The sequence below is a fragment of the Syzygium oleosum genome, unplaced genomic scaffold (assembly GCF_021117445.2).
Source record: "Syzygium oleosum isolate NSW1041296 unplaced genomic scaffold, Sole_v2.1 Sole_v2.27, whole genome shotgun sequence".
Taxonomy (NCBI): Eukaryota; Viridiplantae; Streptophyta; class Magnoliopsida; order Myrtales; family Myrtaceae; genus Syzygium; species Syzygium oleosum.
This window is the reverse complement of record NW_026607511.1, coordinates 4,080,455-4,100,200: the sequence shown is the minus strand read 5'-3', so window position 1 is coordinate 4,100,200 and position 19,746 is coordinate 4,080,455. Positions and strand designations below refer to the sequence as shown.

Here is a 19,746-nt window from a genome sequence, read left to right as displayed (position 1 = left end):
AGAGACCAACCGATGACATGTTTGCAAATGGGATGGACCTTCATCGCTTCGTAAAGACCACTCTAGCAAACCGAGTGGAGAGGCGATTGATCCTTTTCTGCTTCAGGAAATCAAGGAGCCGGAGAAGAGACGAACAGTCGCTCCAGAGGGCAAGAACAAAAGCTAGTGTAGTATTTAGGAGTGTTTGTTTTCGATCTTCGATATAGGAGTCACTTGCTCTTCTAAGTCTCCAAGGGAATGAATGGACATCGGCGATGCATTGACTAAACTCCAAGGAATCAGAAAGAAACTTTGAGTTCGTTTTCATTGCTCAGTTGATGTCAAATCACAACTTCATATGGAGTCATGTTGTCTCAAGCAAAGTGCTGAGCACTGTCGTTCAGTTGTAAGAAAAATAAATGTATTTTGTTTTGCTTTAGCCCAAAAGAAAGAAATTTTCGCTTGCTTGAGATTTGCACCAAGAAAATGTGATAACATATGGTAATATGGAGTTTTGTCTTGCTTTCTGGCGAACTTGGCCGGTTTGTTTTTAAAACAAAAAAGAACTTACTAAGTGACTTTCCTCTAAAAGTTAAATGATGTTTAAATTTTATAAAAGGTTACAAAACGGAATATGTCATTACATGTATCAATATTAGGTCCTCTTATATCTATAGATAAAACAAGAATTGAGAGAACATTCATTTTTGTATTCGCTACTTGGCAAGCCATCTGGGATAATCATCCAATTAACATTAGCTTTGTAATTTGTCATCTTCAATCATATATCATTTATTATATATTAAATATAAAATTAAGAATGATAAAAAGCAAGTATATTATTCTTATGTGTATTCGTCCAATAAAATAAATAATAAGAATATATTGAAATACATTTTGATTATCCTTCACCAAATATATATCTTCTTTCAACTTATGTCATTGATTTTTTATTTGAAAAAAAAAGCAAATAACTATAAAATGTCTTGAAATATATAATTAATCCGTTTATTCTGAGATTAATTCAAAGGGAGAAATATTTTGTGTCAAATGAATGATGCTCATAATTTGAAGTATAGTTCTCGTTAACTATGCGAACAAAAGCATCAATTATCCATTTAACTCATAGTTAAATTGGAACAATGCGAATGATAACTTAGTTTATCAATTGAATAAATTCAACTTAATATGCACTAAATATAAACATTACATTTAAATAATAAAAATTGCAAATTATTTGAATTACATTTCATTTAGTTTTGTTTACTTCTTTTAAAATGAACTTATTTTAAATATGGCAATTATCATTTGAAGCAAATTTGTTTAGCAACAAATGAAAATGAAAAATGAAAATATTCTTTTCCAAAATCGAGTTAATTTGAACCTGCGATACATTTAGAAAAGAAATTGGAATAGAAATAAGTTCATGAGTTTTGATTTAGGGCTAATACCACGAAAAACCCTAAACTGGTACACTTGTGACAATTTTACTCCAAACTATTTTTCTGACCATAAAAAACCCCAAACTTGTACACTTGTGATAAATCTACCCTGAACTATTTTTTTGACCACCAAAAGCCCCAAACTGGTATACATGTGACAATTTTACTCCGAACTAAATTTTTAATATTATTTTTTATTTTTCGAATTTTTTTATTTACTTTTTACTTTTTTTTTTCCTTTCTCTTCAACCTCTGGCCGGTCGCCGGACTGGCGACCGGCTAGTGGCGGAAGCTGGCGAGGTCAGCTCGGCCGGCCACTGGCGAGGCTCGACCTCGCCGGCGTTGGGCGAGGTCGGCCTCGCCCTGCAACGGCGAGGTCGGCCTCGCCCAACGCCGGCGAGGTCGAGCCTCGCCAGCGGCCGGCGGGACCGAGCCCTCGCCAGATCTGGTGAGGCTCAACCTTGCCGTTGCAGGGTGAGGCCGACCTCGCCTCGCCGTTGCAGGGCGAGGTCAGCCTCGCCGGCGTTGGGCGAGGCCGACCTCGCCGGCTTTCGCCTCTGGCCGGTCGCCGGACGGACCGGCCAGAGGTTGAAGAGAAAGGAAAAAAAAGTAAAGAAAAAATAAAAAAATTAATAAAAAATTAGTTCGGAGTAAAATTGTCACATGTATACTAGTTTGGGGTTTTTGGTGGTCAAAAAAATAGTTCGGGGTAGATTTGTCACAAGTGTACCAGTTTGGGATTTTTTATGGTTAAAAAAATAGTTTGGGGTAAAATTGTCACAAATGTACCAGTTTAGGGTTTTTCGTGGTATTAACTCTTTGATTTATTAGTTTCTTGTTTGACAAGGAGTCAATTACATTTATCCAAGTGAAATTTGAAATAAATTGGACATACCTTTTAATTCCAAATTATGAATGTAAAATCTTAAATTTGTTAATTCAAGTAGGAGGTAAGACTCTTTTCCTCTTTATGAATGGAGGGCTATCCATTTATTTAAATACCTCGGATAGACGAAGACATACCGAAAATTTATGGAATTGTTATTTCTTGGATACGAAATACTTTTTAGGAATGCAAAACTCTACTGGATTCAAGGTCGTCATGACCCTTAGAATTCAAAACTTTTCTATGATTGATTTGAGATTAATGAATTTAACGGACACTGACGGAGGGTAAATTTATCACAAATGTACCAGTTTGGAGTTTTTAGTGGTTAAAAAATTAGTTTGGGATAAAATTGTCACAGGTATACTAATTTGGAGTTTTTGATGGTAAAAAAATTAGTTCGGAGTAAAATTATCACAAGTGTACTAGTTTAGGATTTTTCGCGGTGAAATTGTCAATCTCAAATAAATTTTCATGTGTGGAAATTATCAAATTATGCAAAAAAAATTTATAAAAAAGAAATGTTTTTAAACAGGTCAATCTGTTGACCCCAGCAGCCGCTGACCAAGTTCCTCATCTCCTCCCTTCCGTCCGGTGATAGCTGCTCAATCTGAGAGGCAGAGAGAGAGAGAGCGAAGGCGAGCTCCGATGGAGTCAACCATGTCCAAGGCTCTCTCCCTATCCGCTACCTCCTCCCTCAACCCGTTCGTCTTCCGCCTCCACCGCTACGTCGCCGGGTCGCTGCACAGCCGCCGGTGCCTCCCCTCGCGGCTCATCGCCCGCCGGCTCCCCTGCTGCTTCATCTACGCCGACCGCGTCCGCCGCGGCCCGAGCCTCGGCTCGGCCCCGCCCCTGTCTCCTCCGCCGGCGGCCCCCGCGAGGTGCCGCTTGCGGTGCGTTTCGAGCTCCGCTGCTCCTCTCGGCGCCTCCGGCGGACACGGCGGCGGCGGCGGTAGCGGCGGCGGCGGAGGTGGGGGAGGCGGCGGCGGCGGCGGCGGCGGAGTTGGCGGTGAGGATGGGAAGGCGAAATCGGTCGTGGATGGGGCCGGGGAGGCCTCGGCCGTCTCCTCTGATGTCATCATTCTCGACGTCGGAGTAAGCATCTCTCTCGCTCTATATCTCTCTCTTGCACTTTATGTGAATGTACGAGCTAAAAAGCTTCGATTTTGCCCACGCGTGTCCAACTTTCTTTGCATTGTATTGCTGAAGATGTTATTCTGTGTTGCGTATCATGGTTTTTTGCTTGTGCTGCCACTTGAATGTCTCTGTTTCGTCTCTGCAGGGAATGACTTGTGGGGGATGTGCGGCGAGTGTGAAGAGAATTCTGGAAAATCAAGTGAGCTTACCATTGCTTTTGTCTTTCTTGTAATTCTTGAGGAGTGTTTGCTGTTATACTCTCTAAGGAAACTCTAGGATCGTTCTTTTTTTATATGAAGAAAATCGTCATCGACTTGAATTAAACTTAGTGTGAAGAGAAATGAGGTTTTAAATGATCAACTCACGTGGGTGGAAAGAATTGCAGGAGAAATGGCTTTCATCATTTTTTTGTGGTAAGATTCTAACCTTGTGTTTCTTTTCTCTGCTCTGACATTGGACAGCCGCAAGTATCTGCTGCCAGCGTCAATCTTACGACCGAGACAGCGGTTGTATGGCCTGTATCTGAAGCCAAGGCTGTACCCGATTGGCAAAAAGAGTTGGGAGAAACACTTGCAAAACACTTGACAGATTGCGGCTTTAAGTCTAACCCTCGAGGTAAGCAGTTTTATTCACCATCTGCCTGCTGCTGTAATATGATGTTTGGCTTGTATCGTGAATATCATTGCTGCGTACAACGTATGTTTTATTACAGATGTTCCGTGTCGATGACTCCATCTACTAGTTAGAAGTACGAGCTTCTACATCTCTTTAGCTTGTTACAGATACAAACAGTTTCATAAGTATTAAATTCGTGCAATCAAGTGTCGCATAACTTTTTAAGATTCTTGACAACTGACTTGTCCTATGGTCTTCTCTTTACTTTGGGTTGTCCTATGTTCCAGTTCTATCATGACATGTTGTGAGTGTAGGGGTTATCAGCAATTGTTAATTTCTAGGATCCCTTACATGCTGCTTTTGATTGTTAAGCATTATCCTTTCAGGTAGGCTCTGGAGATATAAATGGTGACTAGTCTTGTGTGAATTCTGACCCTCACGGGCGCTGCTTATCAGAATCTATCCAATTTAGTCGAATAGCAAACCCAATTACTTGTGAGTCTTGCAATAATTGAAGTCTGGCTAAAATTTTCTCGTGAATCAACAGATAAACAGTCCTTCCATAAGTAATTTAAAATGTTTTCCTGTACAATGACTTTTCCTGGAACTGAATGTACAAAAGTTCTTATTTCAAAGCCTTTTCTTGCTGAAGTTTTAAATTTCTGTAACTGAAAATTCGTGATAAGTCATCTTTGAAATACTAGTTTTCAAAAATCTCTGGGAAATCTATTTTATACGCTTTTTATAAGCGGGAGTAAAACTACCTGTATCTAAAATTCTTTTCTGCGAGAAACTTCAAGCTCTCCATCTAAAGCCTTCCATCATAAGCCTGGATAGTGAATATCTTGCCTCAAACTTTCTTCCCCCCGTTATGACTGCAAATTTTGTCAATGAGATAAAGATATTTTAACCTCATAACGTAGACTGCAGTGTCCTAAGTGAGAGAACTAGCATATCTTTTACCTTATGGCAACATCAAATTGAATTAGTTGAGATGTTAGCCTTATTTAAGCTCACTGTTTAATATGCATTGATGGAAAGATGGATAAACGAGTCGCAGGTCAGGAAGCTACTGAAGGCGATGTTGTACCATAGGAATGATAAAGATCCAAGTGAGGAGTAACAGTAGTAAACTTTGGTATGTCCTTGTTCCATTGTGTTCTGAAACTTTTTATAATTTGAACTTGTGAGTAAGGAAACTAGTCTCATGCCTCAGATATGAAAACCACCTAGGTTCTCAATTAATCATTGCAATTTATCCCTTCAATAGGTGAGTATCAGTGGCTTCTCGAGGAACTGGTTCGAGATCATCAATGCTGGATGGGTGAATGGGGGAAGCAAATCTGAGTTAGTTGTTGTTAGGAAACAAGGAAGAACGATTCTGTAATGGTTGGTTTGAATTTGTACGTGATAGGCAGCAATTTGTATTGTATCCATCTCACCCGCTTTCTAGCTGTAATGTATTTGGGTTACCCTCTTGTATTCCAGAAAGACTTATTTAAGGAATATATGCGGGTCATCTAAAATCGGTTGTATGCTTACTATTTGTTGATTATTGTCCTGGGAAAGGATAGAATAAGATCTAACACGGGGCTGAGGATGATGTGATTTGGGAACCGACATGGAAGTTGACGTATAAGTTAAAACTACAGGCCCTTTCAAGTTGATTGTTGACAGCATGATCTTTCTTGTTTCTCTGTAGCTCTATGAACCTCCCAGTAGAAGTAGTTCCTACATTGTCAATTACGGATTCTACTTTTTTGGGGTTTTTTACTGCCTGAAGCACATTAGGAAATGATCCTGGAGAATAGATATCCACTTTGAGGAAATGACCTTTATACATATCGAACTTGTTGAATATCTTTATAAGAAGAAAGCCCCCTGATAAAAATCAAGCTATCGACACTTGAGAAGAATTCATTCTGACCTAAGTCTGCAAAACCTACATTTATTTTCATATTACTAAGTCCATAGTGTTAGAATGTCGTGACCGCAACAAGGCTGCGAATTGTTGAATATTATCTTTCACTCTGCAAAGGGGGACTTTCACTGTTGATCCATGATTTACCTCCCATTTTTGGGGCATTTTGCGCAATGATGATGCAAGCTGGTAATTTACCAGTTAAATTAGGCTGCGGACTTGCAGTGCTACATCTATATATTGCATTACCCTCTCTCTCTCTCTCTCTCTCTCTCTCTCTCTCTCATGCCCATACACACATCCCACCCACTAGTGCTTCCTGCGGCTTGGTATGATTGACTCAAATATTTATCACAGAAAGGGAGACTCAATACTTCCTGAGGGAAGAAATTTTGTAAGAATATATTATCCAGCATACAAACAATAGCAGTCTATTTAAAAGACTTCCATGTTGAAAGGATCTGAATCCTTAACATTCTTCTGTCTTTGTTGGTTTTAAGCATTGATGGGCTTTAATCTCTCAATGACTTAGTGCTGTTTATCCCACTGTTTTTGTACATACTAGACCATTCCTTATAATTAAAGTCTTTACAAAGATAAAACATGAAATAAGTTAATGGCGGATATCTTAAGGATAGATAAGGAGTGGTAGATATTGTGCATAATTGATTTGTACATACTAGACCATTCCTTATAAATAAACTTGTGCAATATATTCTTGCTATTTCAAGAGTGCACGTGTAATAGCTGCAGTCATTGCTTTTTCAGCTCTTTTTCGGTATGCATGACATGGCGAAAAATCTGCAAATTATGGAGGATATTGCTCCTAGTATATTTAGATTCTTGCATTTGGTAGGAAAGGCTTTTCCTTCGTTCATTATGTACACACACATATTACCATACACATAAGTACGTACAATCAAGCGCTATGGTATGTTTTAATGATAAAAAGAGTAACTTTCATGACTTTACTTTCAATCATCCTGTTCTCACCCTCCACCTTTTTGCAACACATGCAATTAAATTTGGACTTAGAAAGCTGAATTTAAAGGGTTGGAGGAAGAGACGAAATGTGGAGGAGCAGAAAGAGAATGCACATGGGACAAACCCCAAAATTTACCAATTAAGCCTTGTTTGCACTCCTTAATATGTTCTGTATTGTCTCTAAGGGTTTAGTTAGGAAGTATAGTAGTGGAACCTGCTAAAGAGATCGGATGAGCTTTTCAAATTTACCTCATTTTTCTTTTACATTGACTGAGAAAGAACGATAAAAAAATCTTCCATCTCTGAAAGAGGGTCAATTATGGAAGTTCAAAACCTAGACAAATCCTTCCTTTAGCTTTATGCTGGTATATATGATTTCCTCTGTGGAGTCTGGATCTTATGCCCATAATTTGACAATGCAGATGCAGGAGGAGACAATTTTTTCAAAGTTTTTGAGCGAAAGATGAATGAAAAGCATGATCGCCTCAAAGAAAGTGGTAAGTATCTGGACATTCTGTTCTTCCAAATCATTGAAGAAACTAGGTATTCTTTTTAAAACATTTTGATTATCCGTTTTTTTGTTTGGATACATCTTTGCATTTCCCATTATTATTATTTTACAGGTCGCCAGCTTGCAGTTTCATGGGCGCTATGTGCTGTTTGCCTCTTGGGCCATCTCTCACATTTCTTTGGAGCTAAGGCTCCTTGGATCCATGCTTTTCATTCAACTGGATTTCATCTGTCCTTATCATTGTTTACTTTGATTGGTCCGGGCCGTGGACTTATCTTTGATGGTCTGAGAAACCTTTTGAAGGGGGTTCCAAACATGAACACTTTGGTTGGTCTTGGGGCTTTATCATCATTTTGTGTCAGTACATTGGCTGCTTTGGTGCCAAAACTGGTATGTCATGAAAATTATTTAAACTCGTTTATGTTTGCTAGTGCATGCCTACATGAACGTCACTGCTACTTTGATTCCTTTCTTTTTTGTTTAGATATGCTTGCAGAGCAATATGAGGACCATTGGGTTGCTACTTATGAATATTCAAATGCTTGGCTTTTAGTGCTTTTGTGCATGTTACATTATGGGAAAATAAATTCTAACTATGGTGTATCCTCTACAGTTTTCATACTGAAACTTTTCTGTAGGTTGTTTTCTCCATGATATGTGAAGGACTAATGATTAGTAATGGGCCTAATGGCTAACTTGCGATAAAGTCTATATGTTATTATATTGAACAAAGTTTTTAATGCAGGGTTGGAAGGCATTCTTTGAGGAACCTATAATGTTAATAGCATTTGTCTTGTTGGGAAGAAACCTTGAACAAAGAGCTAAAATCAAAGCCACAAGTGATATGACTGGACTTTTAAATATTCTACCATCAAAAGCTCGTCTATTGGTTTCTGGTGATGAAGTAGACTTGGGCTCAATTGTGGAAGTTCCTTGTCACACTCTCTCTGTTGGAGATCGGATTGTTATACTACCTGGAGTGAGTAAATGTACTTTTACTTCACCATGATGCTTAAATTCTACAGCTAGAGTCTTGCATTTTATTTATTTTTTGCAAAGCTTTATTGGTTGCTATTTGTTTGATACAGGGATGTTACAATTTTTCACCCTTAACACATCTCAATTTTTGGAACTGTGGATTTACCTTCACTTGAAATATCCAAATACACTTGGAAGACGTGGTTTGTTGACCTGTTTCCTGGTAGGATTATGATCCTTAATCTTAATTTCTGTGATTTTAGGACCGTGTTCCTGCAGATGGAGTTGTGAGAGCTGGTAGAAGCACTGTCGATGAATCTAGTTTTACAGGAGAGCCATTACCAGCAACTAAATTACCTGGGGTATTTTCTTCACTTATATGCTACAGTTTCCCATTTGCAAAATTGCTACATTGTTTAATGTCTCTTCATTCCCCTCATAAGTTGTTTATGATCAAGTTTTGGTTCTTTATTCCCCTTTGACTCTTTTGTGGAAGTTATTTTGTTGCTGCTGGAGGTTCTCTTTTCCAGATTTATAAGCTTTTTGTATCTTGTTGCTACTTGTTTTTATCTGTACCAGAGCCAAGTTGCTGCCGGAAGTATAAATCTTAATGGCACACTTACAGTTGAAGTGCAAAGGCCAGGTGGTGAGACTGCTATGGGAGATATAGTTCGTCTTGTAGAAGAAGCACAGACTAGGGAAGCTCCTGTGCAGCGGTTGGCTGACAAGGTTCTTATAATTTACCCTAGTGTAATTAAATAAACATGCCAGAGACCCTGATGAAATACTCTGCTCTTAGAAGGACTTGAAAAGTTAACCTTTTCAATTCTAAATTAGACTGTCATCTGTTTCACAATGTTTCTGTCTCGACAAAGGAATGGGTTGTGTCACTTTCTTCTTTAACCATGACTTGGTTATCACCCTTGTGGTTAGGATGTGATTACTTACTGCTAGGTTTTGGGTGGATCATGCTAGACAAATTGCAGATTACCAGTGGAAGAAGGAAGCATACACAATTGGTAGCTTGCTCATGAATTGCTTGTCAATTTAAGTTCTGGAATATAGTATTTTGTAAGCAAAGCGACTATGTCATACCCTTGGGAGACAGAGACTACATGACTTCTCATTGTGGTATTGCATGATCCATACTGCATCAGAACTCTGGTCTTAGCAGCAGTCTTCTTAGTGATTTTTTCAAAACCTCAACTGTTGTAGGATGTGGTCAAGCAACAAGGTGACATGACAACTGTCTCACCTGAGTCTAACTTGCACTTACTCTGTTTGGCATTTGCTTGAGATAGATTTTGTCATATCCAGTCTGTTGCTTATATTCTTCCTTTTCCTGTTGAATTCGTTACTCTTGTTACCCAGTGTCTGCAATAGAATAAGAAATAAATTACTTCCTACCTACAATAAGTCGACTTTAAGGACCCACATCAAGTCAAAACTTCTTTCATGTTACACCTTATATGATGAACTCCCAAGCGATGCTAATATTGATCTTGAAAACTAGGGTAAAATGAACTCATAGCCAAAATTTTAAATCTGCTTGTGACAAGGAAAACTGGAAAATTCTATCTCTTGTGCCTCCAAGGAATTTTTGTGTTTTTTTTTTTTCCGAATAAGTTCAAAGGGCTATAATTTTTAGATCTTTCAAAAGGCAAGAATCTGGAATTAATTTTATATTGCCAAATTTTTGGTTCAAACAAAGTTAACTGTGTCATAATCTCTGTCCTTGATGGACGCTACTTTGTTGGAAATGTTAGAAACAGTCTTGTCCATAATTTTGTATGTGGGTGACTGCTACCTGCAGCCGTTTTGTATTGGGGCAGTGTTCCTTTGGTACCTTATTAATAAAATCTTATTAATCATTCATTTGTACATATATGGTGGACGCTCTTTCTTGTATGTGTTCTTTGATACGGTACCCTTTTATTGAATATCTACATTTGAAAGAGGAAACAACTTACCAGTGTCCACGATACAAACCCAAAAAGTTTGTGCTATACAAAACTGGCATGGGGCATTTGGAAAGTAGGCTGCCAATTACTACAAAGGCATGGGAATTGAATATAAAATTGCAACTATATGGAAAGATCAGAATCTGTCTCACCACTAGGGAGAGGCAGTTCAAGTAAATCTCTTTGGAGTTGATTTACCCATTCTTCCTAATGATTGGTCAGGTGTCCGGGCATTTTACTTATGGAGTAATGGCTCTCTCTGCTGCTACATTTGTATTCTGGAACGTGTTTGGTTCACGAATTCTACCTGCTGCTCTTAATCACGGAAGTTCTGTATCTTTGGCACTGCAGCTTTCATGCAGTGTTCTGGTATGTCAAAACTTACTCTGATATTGTGTTTTCACTTCATGTGGTCACATGTTGCTGCAATGCCTTGTTAATTCCTTTGCATAGTCACCGATAATTTAGTGAACCATGATTGCACTTTTGACTCTTGATGTCACGAGTATCCATTTCTGGTCTTGGCTGTTGTTCATCCACTTTTCTTCTTTTGTCTTTCGAGATTGCTCTAGTTAAATTAACAAGTGTTAGATCGTCAAGTAACAATCATTAGTTGACAAAATTAGGAAGTGCCCAAAAGGGAATAGGATACCAAATGCTCAAGTTTGAGAAACTTCTTTCTCTGTCTAAACAGATCTAACAGGAAGAAGCACTATTTGCTACAAGAAGCAAATTTGACTTATAAAAACCCCTTGGAATCAGCCTCACCAGTATCTTTGATTTTTGGTATATCAGTTTGCTTTTAGTAGGGGAAATAGCAAAACCGACAAGTTTGGTTCTACTTTTGGTTTGACACCGCACCAGACCAATTGTCTTAACACCTTCCTTTCATGTATTCAATACCATTTATTTGACTTCTAAACTCCGACAATGTGAAAAAAGAGTGATTGTTTTCTTTGGATTTTAATATAATTGATGTAGAAAAAGATAGAACTCACAAGTTAAAATCTGCCATTCTAGTACGTATTTATTACTTTCGATATTAATTTAATGTATTTTAGTCTCGTACATTATGGATAATTGGTGTTTGTATTATGAATTTTATCTTTTAATCCTTAAAACGGAATATGAGCTCCTTTTATACAATAGGCTTGAACTCCACCTATGTAAGTTTTGTCCCTGGGGCAGGACCCTAGCCACAATAAAGTAGTAGGGGATGGGGTGTGTTATGTAGCATAAGTACTTTTTTCTTAGTTGAATCCATATGAAATGAATCCTAGAAGAAATTGCTTTTCAGGAATACAGGTGAAAAGGTATAGTGATAGACAAAAGGATTTGCAAATTTTATAAAAGCATGCGATAGGGTCCCGAGAGAAACTTTTTACAGGATTGTAGAGAAGAGAGGAGAAACTTTGCTTTCTATATGTAACTGATGAAGGACATGTATGATGGGGCAAAGACACTAGTAGGTATGCAGGGAGAGAAACTGAAACCTAAAAACCATTGGTTAGATCAAGGCTCAGCTCTAAGTTATTACTCTTTGCACAGGTAATTGATGAAACAGGACATTTTCTGGATGATATTCCTTGGTGTACGCTATTTGCGAATGATGGTGTTAGCAGAAGAAACCAAACTGGAGTAAATAAGGAACTGGGACTTTTTAGGAGATGTTGGAAACTGGAATGTAGGAATTTTTATTTAACTTGATCTAAAAGAGTCTATGGGGTGTATTTAAGTGAGAGTAGAGGTTCAAACACAATAAAGGGTGAGAATTGGAGATTAGAAGGACCTAAGTGGGAACGCTTTTGATATCCTGGATCCATTTAGCAAAAGACTGGAGGAATTGATGGAGATCTTGCCTGTGCAGTACCAGTAAGATGAACGAAGTGGAGAAGTGCATTTTGGGTCTTGTGCAACCATGGAATGCCAGTAGCTAAAGCAGAAGGGATATTCTTTTGGACAGCGAGAAGTCCATCAACGTTGTTCAACATAAACTGAAAAATTTCATATAGTTAAAATGTGACTCATAGTTGAGTTTTGTGAAATCGTACAAACCCCTGGTGATGTGATGAATCTAATTACTATTATTACACAGCCAGTTCTTGGCCAAAGTGTTGCCACAATGGCAGAAACTGTAAGGTCTTATGGCATTAGATTCATTGACATTCTAAAATGCATAGAACAAATAAAAACTAAGTACATAAAGAACTATTATTATTGGCTACAAAACCATTACCTGTCAGTTTCAGATGTTTACTGGATTCATTGACTTGTAACTATAGGTAGTTGCATGTCCATGTGCACTTGGCTTGGCCACACCTACTGCTGTGCTCGTTGGAACTTCACTCGGAGCAACAAAAGGTTTGCTTTTACGTGGTGGAAGTGTTCTGGAGAAGTTTTCTATGGTAAACACAATTGTGTTTGATAAGACCGGGACCTTAACGGTTGGCAAACCTGTTGTGACAAAGGTTGTGACTCCTGGATGCGCACAACCAATAGATTCCAGGTTGAGCAGAGACTAGGTCACTTTTATATTATATTGATTCATCTTACCTGCATTTTTTTTTGTGCGTGATATTTTATTAGGTAGAGTACAGCTTCCGTCATAATTGGAAAGAAAAACTTGCTTACATCTTTTGCTTGCTGAATGCCAATTTGGAAGAAAAATGGTTGATGTTTCTCATTGTGGTCAGTAATTCACGCTATGTCGCCAAACTTGGATGAGTAATGTGTTTTGCAATCAGATCGATGTGGAACTGTATGAGTTCAATGTCAGGAACCTATTAGATTTACATTTTGATTACTCTCTCACCAATTTTTTATACACAGGATCAGAAAAACTTTATTCCTTCGAGGGTAAATACTTCATATTCTCTAATGTAGGATCCAAACCCATTAAAAAGGGAACTGGATGATGATTGCCATGAAAATATTCAAAGAACTGTTTTCCTATAAAATTTAATTCCTGAGAACTGTTAACTGCTTGGATAAGGAGCTGCTTGCTTAATCCTACACACGATTATTGCATGGCCTCGTCATTTTTACCATAAGATGTCCTTTTTTTATATAATAGTTATCCTGATGAGGATTGAGGATGTTCCAGTGACACTAAATGTTACTAAGACATCTTCAAACTAGTTGACCCTGATTCTACTGCATATATCTACTGAAAATCTCTACCTAGTCTATGTACAAAACAAGCTAGGAAACTTTGTAGTGCATTATCCACTATGCATGACATGTTTCTGAGATGAAAATGAATGATTGCTCAATGTACATCTACCTAGTCTTGTTTGTTACTTCTGTATCACATTGGGGCACTGTGAAAGATGATTCATCTGAAGTGCTGTATGCATTAGCTGTTATTACTATTGACAAAGTAAGTAACCATACACATGTCATTGTTACAGACATAATTCAGATGACACATGGTCAGAAGTTGAGGTTCTTCAATTTGCTGCTGGAGTAGAATCGAATACAATTCATCCTGTTGGCAAAGCAATTGTAGAAGCAGCTCAAGCTCGGAATTGCCCAAAAGTGAAGGTGCTTTCTTTAGATTATGAATAATAGTTCTCAGCAATAATCAATTGGTTAAAAGCTTAACGACTTTTTCTATGTCAACCTGTGGACAGCACGCTTTTGTCAGAATGCATGACGATCGCATAGTCAAGTTGTGTTTCCCATTCCATTATATTCTCTATGCTTTGCATTTGTGAGAAGGAATTTTGAAATCAACAAATTGTGTCAACAAGTGAACTTTGTGTTTACTGTATTAGTCAGTTCATGATAGACTTGTGTGGGTATTGGGTTGCCAGTTTGAAATTCTTACTGCAAAATTTACCGTGTCACACCCCACCCACCCCCCCCCCCCCCGAATTTTATTTCTCTGTGTAAGGATTAAATTATTTTGTAGGTGGTAGATGGAACTTTCATTGAAGAACCTGGTTCTGGTGCAATGGCAGTTATTAACAACAAAAGAGTTTCTGTAGGGAACTTGGAATGGATTGGGAGGTACCATCTATTCCTTACTGTTCCCCCCCACATATGAATCAGAATTCGTAATTAAGTTCAAAATTCTTTCCTACATCATTTGTAAGTTATAATGTCCTTTTTTATAGAAGCTAATTTTAGTCCTTGCATGATCTCTTCTAAGTTTGCCTTTATGTAAACTCAGTCACCAAATATTTGTATTGTTTTCATCAGTTTACTTAGGTTTTACATTTGGTTTGTATAAGAAAAAAAAATATGTTTGTCTATTGGACATTTAAATGTTAGTTGATTTTTGTCTATTCATCGAGATATCTCTATAAGTGCTCATATAATAATTTTCTAACTAATGGACAACTTAACACTTCCTCTAGTGCTGTTCTGCCATGGACTCTCTGAAAGATGTGTCTGCTGCTTGCTTATGTCTTCTAACATTTTTCTTGACAATTTACCTAGAATTTACAATCTCTGTTTGAGATTAGAGACGTATTATATCCTCGTAGGGAAGGAGAGAATGCCTTATTACCAGCTTTGACTTAGCATGCATTGCTTTTTAAAGGATGCCATTTTTTGATTTCTGATCAGACTTAATGAATACCTTCCTCTTGTTTTATTTTCATCTTTAGGCATTATTGTTTCATGCAAATTCAATTTCAAAGCTGCTATCATTTATTCATTTTTATGGAGCACAGATGATAATGGGACTTGAAAGTACAAATCATCGAAGCTCAATAGATGAATACCCTTTAAGTGAACAGATACTTATTCGACATTGTGTAGCACCTTATCATCCTGCACGTCAATGTGCATAATCACTGGGATTTGATTATAGGAATTACTTGCAGAGTTGTTGACTTGGTTTGATTCTTGATGTTTGATTCGTGACTGTGTATTCCACATTCATGATTCTTATGTCAGTCAACAGCAATGACATCTCAATTTGTCCATTCAATCAGTTGCATGTGAGAAATCCTCTGTTGTGTTTGATTTTGTGAGTGAAGTGTGAATGAATGGGTACCACCCCTATACAAAAATTAGAGAAAGAGAATCTACAAAGTCTAACAAACTATCCATACTAAACAGTAATTTTTCAGTAATCCAAATCCAAAACCTGCAACCATCTGTTCGTTACTTTTAAATGAAAAACACTTAGAATCTCAATAGCCCTCGTATTTCTCTCTGTCCAAAGAAGCCAAGGAGGCATTTCTAGTTCAGTTACGAAGCTCAAAGCATCATATCTATTAACAGAGTGAGGCAAGTCATACCTTAAACAAGAGATTAGTAATAAAGCATGATCTGAGTGTACCCACAGAATGCAAGACAGGAATCCAACCAAGTATTGACTTGTCAGGTTTTTAATTTCTCTCATCACAATTGCTTTCTTTTCCCCTTTTGCCTATTTAACAAACACGGGAAAAGAGCTAGACTAAAAAAAGAGTGCTCTACACTATTTTGACGTGTGTGATCCTTGCCTGAACCTCCTTGCTTACATAACATAGTGGTACAAAAGCATGAGTCTGCTAGCTGTGATTAGGAAAAATCAAGTGAAGCTTAGTAGGGCCATGGCCATAGTTCCAACCAAACAGCTCAGATCGTGCAAGCTACCTTTGGCTATCTGTCTTTATGTCTTTTCGCATGTGTCATTACCACAGCGGGATCTTGCTACTTTCAGACTGTTGAAAACATTTCCTGTTGTTTCTCCTTGTGCATGTGTTCCTTCTTTAGGCATGGAGTCAATGCGAATATCAGACTGATGGAAGAGCCAAAGAACCAGTCTGTCGTCTATGTCGGAGTAGATAATAGTCTTGCCGGTCTTATATATATCGAGGATCAAATCAGAGAAGATGCTAGGCATGTTGTATCATCATTGTCCAGACATGGAGTTGATGTATACATGCTATCGGGGGACAGAAGAAGTGCTGCTGACTACGTTGCATCCATGGTCGGCATTCCCTTGGAAAAGGTATTTTTTTAATCTTGTTAATGTAGACAGCCATTGAATGCTCTTAGAAAAGCTAGAGGGAATTGCTTACAAATGCATGATAATGCTGAATAAGCAGGTGATTTCTGGGGTGAAACCAGATCAAAAGAAGAAATTCATCAGTGAACTACAGCAGGATGATAAAGTTGTAGCTATGGTAGGTGATGGGATAAATGATGCTGCTGCATTGGCTTCATCACATGTTGGAGTTGCAATGGGCGGTGGTGTTGGAGCTGCTAGTGAGGTGTCTTCTGTTGTCCTGATGGGAAACAGGCTCTCTCAGGTTAGTAAAGTAGTTCATTTCTTACGTTTTACATGCTATCTCGTGGGTTTATCACAGTTTACAATCTCATTTGTTAAGTTGCATATTACATCCGCGCTCTAATAACCGTAAATAAAGTTTCTAGAGACATTGTTGCACCGTTTATTAAAGAACTTGGTACATCTCAAATCAGCAGGAGACTGTCACTCCTCACCTCTTCTAATTTCTGATTTGGAAATGGATATCGTGTTTTCAACTCCTATTTGATTAGGATACTATGTTTCTGTTTAAGAGTTTCCAGTTTCAACTTGGAGCAGGGTTTAGTAGAGTCTGTAAATAACATGCTTGTCCTTCAGTTAGTCATTGAAGTAATAAAGTTTGCATTTTGAGCAAGGGTTTGCTATTAAGTTGTGTGATGCAATTCTTCTTTTTAATTATGATGCATAAGAATCTAGATATCACGCCTAAAGATCAACAACCCTTTCTCTGAAATCCTCTGTTTTAAATAAATATTTTCAATCAAACCTTTTCTACAAACTTTTATCCATTTCTGCTAAATTTTTGTAATAATTCAACCTGAACACTAAATTTAATGTTCACTGTCCAGAACCTCCATTTTTTTTTATATTGGATCAGATTGTTCCATATAGGTTTCACGTGATTTGAACGTGTGCAAAGGCGAACTGTAGATGCTCAAGTGAGAAGATACAACTCTAGAGTAAGACCGTTGTTTAGAGGGTGGAGGGAGGCATATGAAGACAGACTTTAGGAAAACATAGTTCACTGGGATAGAAAGCTGGTCCCAACACCCTAAATATCTGTATCTAGTACAGCGAACTGTTTTTTGAAACACTATGACAAAAACCTATGCCAAAGACCGTGCATAATGAAATAATTGCAATTAATCTTTTTCTCATACTTCAAGATGACCGTATAATGCCTCTTTCAAACACCCATAAGACTCTTATCTTTTTCTCATACTTCAAGATGACCGTATAATGCCTCTTGCAGACACCCATAGGACTCTCTTTTACATTTTTGTACATTAAAAAGATCTCTCTACTTCGAGCTCCACTTAATGTTGATTACTTATTATGGTGTTATCTTATAGTTGTTTTGTTTTGTTTCCAATATTGGGTTCGATTTGATTTGTCTCCATGCAGTTGCTTGATGCTTTGGAGCTGAGCCAGCTGACCATGAAAACTATCAAGCAAAATCTTTGGTGGGCATTTGCCTACAACATTGTAAGTCGTGCATTAAGCACTTGGTGTTTGTTCTTTTCTGCAGTTAACCTTCTTTTTTGGGCATTGGAAGAATATCTGCGACATGTATATGGATAGCAGATCATTCTTCCAGTACAATTATGCCTCCAGAAATAGCAGACAACGTAAATTACGTCACCAAGTTTATTTGTATCTCCTTCATCTCACGAATAAATTTTGGGAACTTCCTCAATCATCCAAGCTATTCCACTAGTGAACATTTGAGGATTTGAGTGAGATTCTCTGCTCCTGTGGTTCCACCTAGCGAATACATATAGGACCTTTGAAACCATCACTGATACTTCTGCGCATTCCTATGAAGATAAAAAATGTGAACATTGCCGATAATTCCGAGTTTGAATATATAAAGTCAGAAAAAGAAAGATATTTGTTGGTCGGCTTGTATAATGAAGAAGAATAATACATAATGATAAATATTTGAGCGAGATGTAATATCACAGTTAAGCCGCTTTGTTACAAGTTCATGGCTTGTTTCAGATGACCTGAAATGCAGTCCATTAGATTAACCGTCATAATCATGTAAATGATTCAAAGGTCACTTCTCAAGATGGCGTATTGTTCAATGGTTAAGCTTTTCTTTCCATTCTTAACCATCTTAATACGTGCCTGCATTCTGACAAAAAAAAATAATGAGTGCCTGCATGCGTTTATAGGTGTATCTAGTTAATACGATATTGACTCATCGAATTGCAGCGTTTAACTATTGACTCTTTCAGGTGGGGATTCCGATTGCGGCCGGAGTATTGCTGCCAATGACTGGGATAACACTCACTCCATCAATTGCCGGGGCTCTCATGGGACTGAGTTCGATTGGTGTGATGGCAAACTCATTATTGTTGAGGTTCAAATTCTCCTCAAAACAAAACAACATAGCTAGATTGCCATCAACTATCTATTTGAATACCAATCTTGCGGACCAGAAAAAGGAAACGAAGAGCTTTTCTAGTGCTACCTGGAGGGAAACTCGATAATCAAGAGATGGACATTTTGACACACTTAACAGAGTCATCTCAGCAAAAGAACATACACACGCATCCTTTCTTTAACACTGAGGTGATTCAGAAGAGTGGATGCTTATTGACACTGGCTGAGATGTCTACACGGGATTTTCGTTTGATGTGCATTCCTGAGATGTATGAAAAGGGTGGAAAAGTTGATTCCTGTAAAAGTAGGCTTTTTGTAGAGTCCCTCCAATGTGCTCACTTCGTTATAAGGGTCAGGTGTACACCACCAAACAGGTTGTAGCCGCAAGCTGTATTTGTTCCAGCAACTAGCCTCATTTATCGCTTTGCAGATAGCTCTGGTATTCGAAAACTCGACAAGGAAGATTTAGGACTTTTCTTTAAAATTGCCTGACGATACTAAGTGCAGGGATTTGTGCGTGGTCCTCTCAAGTTCCATTCAGAACATACTTGTGCCTCTTGTATCCAAACAAACACGGTCAGGCTTAGATGGTGCCACGGGTGGTACGCCAATCAAGAACTTGCTTCTTAAATCCTTGTTTGCCCCCAAAAGCTGTGATACGGTTGTTTGGAGGTGGTATTTTCATGTCTTCAAACTTTGAAGACAGGAATGACTTTTTAGCCGTCTCGGAATAGACATGGACATGACAGATTGAGCTTCGAGAATTGATTTCATTTGCAAATTGATGTCTATGGGATTTTCTTGTTTCCCTTTCTATGACAATTACTACATGTATCATTCCGGAAATCAAAGATCAGAAGCCGGGATCCTGCTGCCCTCCTGCTCGTCCCTAAATTTCCTCCAAGTAGACGTTTTCGAAGAAAACCAATTGCCTCTCAAAACGGGATGGGATAAC

The 19,746-nt window shown here is 38.1% G+C and overlaps 1 protein-coding gene across 1 annotated transcript; it reads left to right on the top strand.

The window, feature by feature from the left end:
• Positions 1–2,874: 2,874 nt before the first annotated feature.
• On the top strand, positions 2,875–19,572 carry LOC115691433 (copper-transporting ATPase PAA1, chloroplastic). Its single transcript, XM_056303537.1, has 16 exons — positions 2,875–3,402; positions 3,590–3,643; positions 3,906–4,059; positions 7,387–7,461; positions 7,588–7,865; positions 8,221–8,454; positions 8,717–8,815; positions 9,033–9,182; positions 10,637–10,783; positions 12,697–12,920; positions 13,825–13,957; positions 14,328–14,425; positions 16,127–16,364; positions 16,462–16,665; positions 17,808–17,888; positions 18,644–19,572. The coding sequence occupies exons 1-16, from the start codon at positions 2,956–2,958 to the stop codon at positions 18,896–18,898; spliced, it is 2,871 nt and encodes a 956-aa protein (XP_056159512.1). The 5' UTR covers positions 2,875–2,955; the 3' UTR covers positions 18,899–19,572.
• Positions 19,573–19,746: the final 174 nt, after the last annotated feature.

Coding starts and splice junctions, on each gene's coding strand:
- LOC115691433 (XM_056303537.1), top strand. CDS start 2,956: ATGGAGTCAACCATGTCCAAGGCTCTCTCCCTATCCGCTACCTCCTCC. Junction 3,403..3,589: donor TCATCATTCTCGACGTCGGA/GTAAGCATCTCT, acceptor TCGTCTCTGCAG/GGAATGACTTGTGGGGGATG. Junction 17,889..18,643: donor GGGCATTTGCCTACAACATT/GTAAGTCGTGCA, acceptor TGACTCTTTCAG/GTGGGGATTCCGATTGCGGC.